Here is a 7,976-nt window from a genome sequence, read left to right as displayed (position 1 = left end):
GAGCATTTTTTTTAAGTGGCTATTTTGGGCCACAATGACAGGGGAACCTGATGTTCCTCAGGCCACCCACAGCAAGGCTACTATTGTCCCACACCGGTCTCTCTGGCTCAGAGGCAGCCTCCCACTCGCTCTGATAGTGTTGCACCCTTCTTCCCCGCCCCCCCCCCCATCTTCCCAGGATCCCATGGTGGCAGCCTGAGTTCCAGGACAGGACCAGGCACACCCCGAGCCTCCCTCCCTGCAGCAGCTATGGGGTAAACCGAGGCTTCACCCAGGCCCACGTGAAGTTTTCCCACCGCGGTGCAGGTGGGCCCTGCGCGTGCACGAGTTGGTGGGTGCACGGTGTGGGGGGATTCTCCTTGCCTCCCTCCCCCCCCCCCGCTCCCCTGCACAGCACCCTCCTGGGGAGCGCCCCCACCCCTTCGTCCGCGTGTCCCTTTAATGCGCGCGCTCGTCAAGGTCCTCGCGTCCCTCCCCGCCCGTCGCCGTCCAGCCTCGATTTCCCTCCTTCCTTTTCCTTTCTCCTTCGCCCGCCGTTGCCTCCTCCGGCCCGGCCCGGGACTCAGCTGTCACTTTACTTTTGCGCGCGCACCTCACCGGACCCCGCGCGGGCACGCGCCGGCGGGGGGCGGGGAGAAAGCGCGGCACGGGCGCGCGGGCGCGCCGCCGCGAGGCCGACGTGGGGCTCGCGCCGTTTCGGGCTCTCGGGGCGGGCAGGGCGAGTGCGCGCCTGGGAGGGGGCGCGCGCGGACGGCCGGGTGGCGGCGGCGGCGGCGGCGGCTCGCGGAGGCGGCGGCTTCACTCCGGGACTCGGCGTCGTAGCCGCGGCTGGAGCGCGGGCGGCGCCGCGAGGTGAGTGGGCGCGGGCGGGCAGGCGTGGCCGCGGCCCGAGCCGCGGCGGGGGGCGCACGGGGACCCCACGCGGTGAGGGGCAGCCCGGCGAGATCCCCGCCCCCGCCGCGGCCTCGGCTCGGGCTCGCGCCCGCGGCCCCGCAGGCCTCGCTGGCCCCTGCGCGTGCCCGCCGGGGCCCGCGTGCCCCTCCCCCCTCCCGCAGAGTGTGGCCCTCCTCCGCCCTCCAGGACCCCTCCCCTCCCCGCCCGCGCCCGCGCCCGCCACAGCCGGGAACTAAGTCTCCGCAAAGTCCAGGATGGATGTCGCGGTGCAAAGTGCCCGGCTGTCCCGAGCTCTTCCCTAATTGCATAATTGCTGCACGAGGTGTCCGTACGGGCGAGGACCCGCCCGGGAGCACCGGCTGGGTGTGTGCGTGATGCCCCGGGGTGGGGGGCGTCGCACTGGTCTTTTGTAATGCCTGGTGCTTGGCACAGTTTGGCTCCGAAGCCGGTTTTCCTCTGGCTTCTCTGCAGCTTCCACTGGCTTGATTGGAAACTGGATTTCCCCCTGCCCCCCCCCCCCCTTGCTCCTAGTGTTTTGATCTATTTACCCTTTTCCAATTTTAATGATCATAAAGCCTGGCTTCTTGTGGCTCTTTTCCCACGACTAACCAGAAATGCCCTATCCATCTTCCCTAAAGGAAATTAAGGCCGCATTAGAGACATCATCACCCTGGGCTCGGTGGTTCTTGGACCCATTTGCTGGTTTGTACGACTCTTTCACCCCAACCCTTGTATTGTGTAATTTTGAGGGTCTATGAAAGTATTTACATTTTAAAGTACAAAAGGATGTGCTAGGACTTACCTCTGGTTACCTTACTGTTCAGAAAGATTTTTAAAAGCTCGTCTTAGTTTTAAATCCTTGGGTTTTGGAAAAGCACGCTGTGGAAATGTGATAATCGAATCTGAATCTTGGGAATCCAAATATTTGTCTTTAACTCAGGCAGCTGGGATGCTCCTGGGCGCTTTGCAGTTTCATATGTGGGCGACGATGAAGATGGAGTGTTTTCATATGTCATACCTTGAGCTGTTTCCCTAGGGAACGGCTCACTTCCCCCCAGTCAAGAGCTCTACTGTTGTTTTCTGCATAAATATCTTTTCAGCCATCTGAAAAGCTGGATAGCTCTACATGTTCGGCATACAATATAAAATATTTTACATTTTGGAAAAGTTTAGAAATCCCAAGTAGTTTTTCTACAAGATGCTGAATACAAGTTCACATTTTCCTGTCGTAGCAGCTTAAACGAGTACTTCCTTTTTCAAGTTTTTTTTTTCTTTTATCATCACATCTCATGATTTGAGTAGTAATGTGGACTTGACTCTTGTTAGTTTCATCAGTGGGATTTGCAGCCAGATTCTTTTGTTTTTATGGAAGAGGTGAATTTCATTCACCATGCTGGTAATTTACAGAGTCCAATCACCACATAGAACACCTAGTGAAGAAAGCTTAGAAAATCAGTGTGTTTGAATTCTTAAATGTAACATGTTTTTGGAAAACCCACCATATTATCTTATGTTTAGTTAGGAACTAAGGTTTACTTTGAATCTGAAATGAAAATATCACTTTAGGTATCTTAAGATCTTTGAAACTGTCATTGGAGGATATATTTGTGTGTAGAACCCTGGAATTTAACTTCCTTTAGGTTGGGTAATCGTATGGAATTAGCTCTTTAGGAATTAATTTTAAAGTGCCTGTAAAAATAATATTTAAAAGTTTATATTCAGGGACTTACTCATTTATACTTTAGAGAGACAGTTTTATACATATAGTTAATTGGAATGATCTATAGAATACTGTCTTTCATAAAAATTCATTGTGCCTGCGTGTGCAATCACTTTGCCCCATACTTTTTTCTGTAATCAAGGATTCAGAAGACACTCAAACGACATTCCTTTATTTTTTTACTTCTGAAAAGGAGATGCAAAACCTTTATTTCTAAATGATTCAATAATGATTATCAGTGGCCTTGGGTGGATTTGTCTTTTGTAGGTCAAGCTTTGGATGAAATAAGGTATCTTAAATCAAAAAAAGAAATAATTTTTTTAACTGTCAAACTGTAGAAATTATGCTTCTATTTAAATACTTTCCGTGGCAGTTTTGGATTGAACCCAGGCCTTCACATGTGTTTGGTGAGTGCTCTACCACTGAGCCACACCCCCTAAGCCATTCAGTAGTATTTTTAGTAGTTTCTCTTCTGGCATTCTGTAGTAGTTTATGAAATTTACGGCATTTTACATCATAGAGTATTCTATTCGGTAATTCCGTAGTTGACACCTTATTAGGTGTATGTAAATGTCCATGAAGAACGCTGAGCCGAGGCGTGTGTGGCTGTATGGATAACTCCATGCACAGCTGGGCACAGCTGTGACTTTAGCACTCGTAGCTGTGGCTTCAGTGTAAGGTAACTTTTTCTGTGGTTCCTGTGTTTGCTGGGTGATGGATTGCCTCAGGTTTAGGATACATACCGCGGTTTTTCACTGGTTCACATCTCTTACAAGTTTGCCAGCAGCACCCTGCCCTGAGGGACCTAAGCCCGAGAGCGCTGCTTTTTCTTTCCCCGTACATCTGCTCTGTCTAGCATGCTACAGTGCACATACTTACAAGGTTTTTAGCTTTTGGTAAGTTTTAACTCAAAGAAGCAAGCTAAAAAAAAGAATACAAATATTAAACCCAATAATAAGAACGTTAAAGTCAAATTAAAAAAAAAATGGAAGAAAAACCAAGAAATATGCTCAGACTTTTAGAGCTAGACATGAAACACACTGACATCAAATTTCAGTGTTCTATTAAGTGACTTTATTGTCATAAAAGGTGTCGTAGCCATGGAGAATGATGCTCTCCATTTCCAGAAGAGGGAGGAGAGTAGGCCTGGGTTCCCATGAAAGTCTGAGAGCTATTGGGACAGGCTATAAGGGACTGTTAGGGCTGAGGGTGGCGATGTCATGTGTTGTCTTTTGATGCTTCAGCTCTGTGCATCCCGATTCTTCCGGTCCTTGGCTGTGCTTATTTGTCTTATACAGAGACGTTTGTCTCATGAAACTCTGCTAGAGGCCTGTGTTGAAAAAGCACCATGGTTTTGAGCAGACTCTGGGCTGGACTGATGATGGTGAGAGCTGATCAGAGTTACTGGGGCATGCCTTTGGACTAGGTATCGTGATGGATTGCTTTAAGTGAGGCTTCTGGTTTTAGGTGCACTGAGGCGTACTCTTGACCATATCAGAAGCAGGTTGAGTTCAAAGTTTTAATTTAAGAGTCTTTTTCAAGAAGAATTTAGATAAATCTCCTCCCACCCCCGTGTGTGTGTGTGTGTGTGTGTGTGTGTGTGTGTGTGTGTATGTGTGTGTATGTGTGTGTGTGTGTTGATGATGATGGTGATGGTGTTGATGGTGAGGGTATTTGTCACAGGCAGTCTCCTTTTTCAAAGACATGTCTGAGCCTTAGCTATATGATACCCGAATGATACTGGTGGCTTGAGGCCCTTTAGAGTCCGGGCATGAGTTTTGTCGGTTCAGTTCCGGGTCTCTCCGCTTGTTGGGTCAGACAGGATGTAATAGCAAGGATCAAACTGGGGTGATTGCGATGGAATGAGATTGGAGGAGGGATATCCTTTTCGCTCCATGCGTTCTTGTGTCTGTTATCCGGGTTACAACGGCAGCCTAGGTATCAGGGCATTGAGGAAATTGAGTTGGTGATCGGAGCTGCTCCAGGAGCATGAACTCAGAGCAAAGTGAATTTCCAACCTCGAGGGTGATTTCCTCCAGACTGAGGGAAAAAAAAAAAAAAAAAACGAATCCGTCAGTGTCTCAGTCCAGTCTCTATCTCTTGTGAAACGCGGTTGCTCGGTGGAGCTGGGTCAGTGCCCACACCCTCGTAAGCTTCAGTTCTTGTTTGGAATCATGTGGCCTCTGTTCTGTTATCACAAAGGTTACTTAAAACAATTTCCCAGCTTAGAGGATTTTAACCTTGGCTCAGCTCTGAGGATGTATCGATTGGCTGTGAGTGTGGCAGTGTCCTGTTTCTCAGCCCTGGGCCTCCTTGCAGTGACTTGCCGGGACACTTTGCAGGTCTGTTTACCCTGTGCAGACTTCCCATAGCTGAGCACAGAGTGCGCAGCACAGTGCCCGTGAAAATTAGACTCTGAATCCTTTTTTCTCTTGCTGCCTTTTAAAAAGATCTACTTACTTTTATTTTCTGTGTATGGGACTTTGTTTGCTTGTATGTCTGTGTACCACATATGTGCCTGGTGCCCAGGGAGGTCAGAGAGGGTGTCATATCTGCTGGAGCTGGAGTTACAGACCGTTGTGAGCCACTGTGTGGGTGTCGGGAATGGAGCCCAGGTTCTCTGCAAGAGCAGCCAGTGCTCTTAACCTCTGAGCCATCTCTCGGGCCTCTTTTGGTGTGTCTTATGCCAGTCCTTTTGAGATGTAACTCACCTTATGAAATTAGTCTCCTCATTTTTTGTATATACTGGAGCTTGAACTCTGCTGACATGCGCTCTGCCCAAACTATACCGCCACCATCTTAAAATGTACAATTTAGCCTGGGGATTGAAGGTAGCTCAGTGGTGCTTGCCTAGCATGGTGAGACCTTGGCTTTAGTCTCCAGCACCACAGAAGCAAAGCCAAACATGCTGAGGCTTTTCTACTCTGACCTCTGCTTAAGTTAAGAACATTGCTATCACTTTCTGCCCATTAAAAGCCACTTCCCTTCAGTCTGTCTCTGTCCCCATGCATTTACCTGTCTGGACATTTCTTACAAGAGAGCTTTGCAGTCTGTGGTCCTCCTGACTGGCTTCTCTCAGTGTAAAGATTCAAGGTCTTCCCGCTGAAGCATGCAGATCCCAGACTTCGTTTGTCGTGTGGCCGCACCACGCTTTACTATCAGTTAGAGAATGTTTGAATTGTTTCCACTTTTTGTCTCGCGAATAAAATTCCTACCAATATTTGTGTCTAAATTTTGCATGAATTCGTAGAAGAAAAGTGTGGGCCACCCCAAGAGTTACTTGTTTTTATACCTAGTTTGACTTCCTTCGCTTCTTAGGCTCGTTTCTCCCCATTCTGGATGTTCCCTGTCCTAGTCCCCCCCCACAGCAGAATAAAGGAGGCTTCGTCCTTTGTTCCAGGATCTAAAATGTCCACGGAGGCACAGAGAGTGGACGACAGCCCAAGCACTAGTGGAGGGAGCTCCGATGGGGATCAGCGGGAGAGCGTCCAGCAAGAACCCGAGCGAGAGCAAGTTCAGCCCAAGAAGAAGGAGGGGAAGATATCCAGCAAGACGGCTGCCAAACTGTCCACCAGTGCCAAAAGGTACCCAGCTCCTGTCGGCTTTGTGTTTACCCTCAAGTTAGAACCCTAAACTCAGCTTTTCGCTTGCATTTGGTTACTTTTCTGGAATGAAGATCATAGAGTTTATATATTTCCCCCACTTTTATATAATTTTTATATGTGTTTTTAATTGTAAAAAACTTTTACAAGCCAATTTAGAGTCACGGCATATTATAAAATCCGTACTTGTGGTGTATTGATATATTTCTATCTTAGAAAAACATGAGCAGGACATTATAAAAGTCTAATTTGATTTATGGTTATTTGATCGTGAATATATTTTTCCATTCAGTAACAGAATAGACGTTAGAATCATTTGACTAGGGATGGAGAGTGAGGAGATGGCTCAGTGGGCAAAGGGCTTGTTGCTGAGTCCAGATTAGTGTCACCCCTATAAAAACCAGGCATGGTGGGGCACATCTGTAACCACAGTGCTCTGAGTGGGGATGGGGGGGGGGAGAGCGGAGGGAGTCTGTGGCAGGGGGTGGGGACACAGGTGGGTCCTGTAACTCACTGGCCATCGAGCCTTGTCCAGTCAGTGAGTTTAGTGAAGAGATCCTATCCCAGCGACAGCAAAAAACAAACCAAGATGAACAAGGAGTGAAAGGAGAGATAATTGATGCTGGCCTCTGGCTTATCCACACGTACACACACACACACACACACACACACACACACACACACATTCTCACTCTCACACATACACTTGTGTACACATGCACGCACACACGCCACTATTGAAGTAATTGTTAGTGATAACCCTCCCAGTTGGTAAAGTCAGAAACGCTAGTGTTAATGCATCTTGATTTCATTACATTTGGTGGGGGCTGGTCTCCCTAGAGAATGGAGAGATCTGGGAAGGAGATACTTGGATGATGCTCCATCGCTACTTCAACCTCTTACAGTGATCGGCACGTCAGCGGGCTCAGGGGGAATCTGCTTTGATAGCATTATATTATAGCCTGGTGCTTGGAAGATAATTTGAAAGGCAGATTATATTCTGTGGACTCGTGCTTGCTTGTGATTTTAGGTTCATTAATACCCTTTTAAAGAATAAAAATAGCAAGTAGGTGTTAGTTTAACTTTCTTCTCATCACATGTAACTTCAGGTTCAGGAAACACTCCTGAATGATGGCTTTATAAACCACAGGAAGATATGATTTAGAGAATGCATTTCCTCCAAACCAGAGACTGTGTCCTTCTAACTGAGTCCTACCCACAGGCCCGGGGTGAGCCTTTGTAGGCCCTCTGGCAAAAGTAATGGTGACTGGTTGGTAAGACGTCCAAGCTGACTAGATGCAGGGTATCCAACTGTCTGATATCCTGCTGTGACGCTGTGATCCACAGATGTGTTAGGTCACCGTCATAGCTGTCCTGATGCATGCAGCCTGGGTACGCCTGCCTGAATATCTACTTTTTCCATGCCAGAATCTCTGACTACTGGTGAGGAATTTGTATAAAGGCAGATAGTTCTCGATATTTACACGTTTAAACTGGAACACGCTAGGGCAGGAAAACGTTGTTTCTCTTTGCTGTTATACCGTGTCCAGGGGGCCTTAGCCGGGTGACTTTTCTCCCCCTAAGGTGGAGTGCAGACACCTGCTCCTGCTAAGTGGGACTAGGGTAGGGTGGATGAGAAAGGCCAGGAGTGGAGCAATGTAACATTTAGGTAAAAACTGGGTTGGGGTGTCTGGGTAAAACTGTTCAAATCCAGGTCTTATGCAGTTCCATCTAGAAACTCAAAGCCAGCCCCGAGCTGC

The 7,976-nt window shown here is 48.2% G+C and overlaps 1 protein-coding gene across 4 annotated transcripts in view; it reads left to right on the top strand.

Moving 5' to 3' along the window:
* The first annotated feature begins 203 nt into the window (after window positions 1–203).
* The window catches only part of LOC126500578 (ubiquitin-conjugating enzyme E2 E2), a 277,963-nt gene continuing 270,190 nt past the window's right edge, over window positions 204–7,976 (top strand). Inside the window, exons 1-2 of one of the 4 annotated variants that reach the window (XM_050140578.1) lie at window positions 204–331; window positions 6,015–6,198. In XM_050140578.1, the coding sequence (XP_049996535.1) occupies window positions 6,023–6,198 (176 nt within the window). In that variant the 5' untranslated portion in view covers window positions 204–331; window positions 6,015–6,022. Of the gene's footprint in view, window positions 332–669; window positions 853–1,571; window positions 1,597–6,014; window positions 6,199–7,976 lie in introns of those variants that run through there. The other 3 variants (XM_050140579.1, XM_050140577.1, XM_050140576.1) reach the window with 3 other exon arrangements.

This window comes from Alexandromys fortis, unplaced genomic scaffold (assembly GCF_014885135.2).
Source record: "Alexandromys fortis isolate MF-2015 unplaced genomic scaffold, M_Fortis_MF-2015_v1.1 scaffold_46, whole genome shotgun sequence".
Taxonomy (NCBI): Eukaryota; Metazoa; Chordata; class Mammalia; order Rodentia; family Cricetidae; genus Alexandromys; species Alexandromys fortis.
The sequence above is the reverse complement of the archived record's forward strand: the minus strand, read 5'-3'. Positions and strand labels throughout refer to the sequence as shown.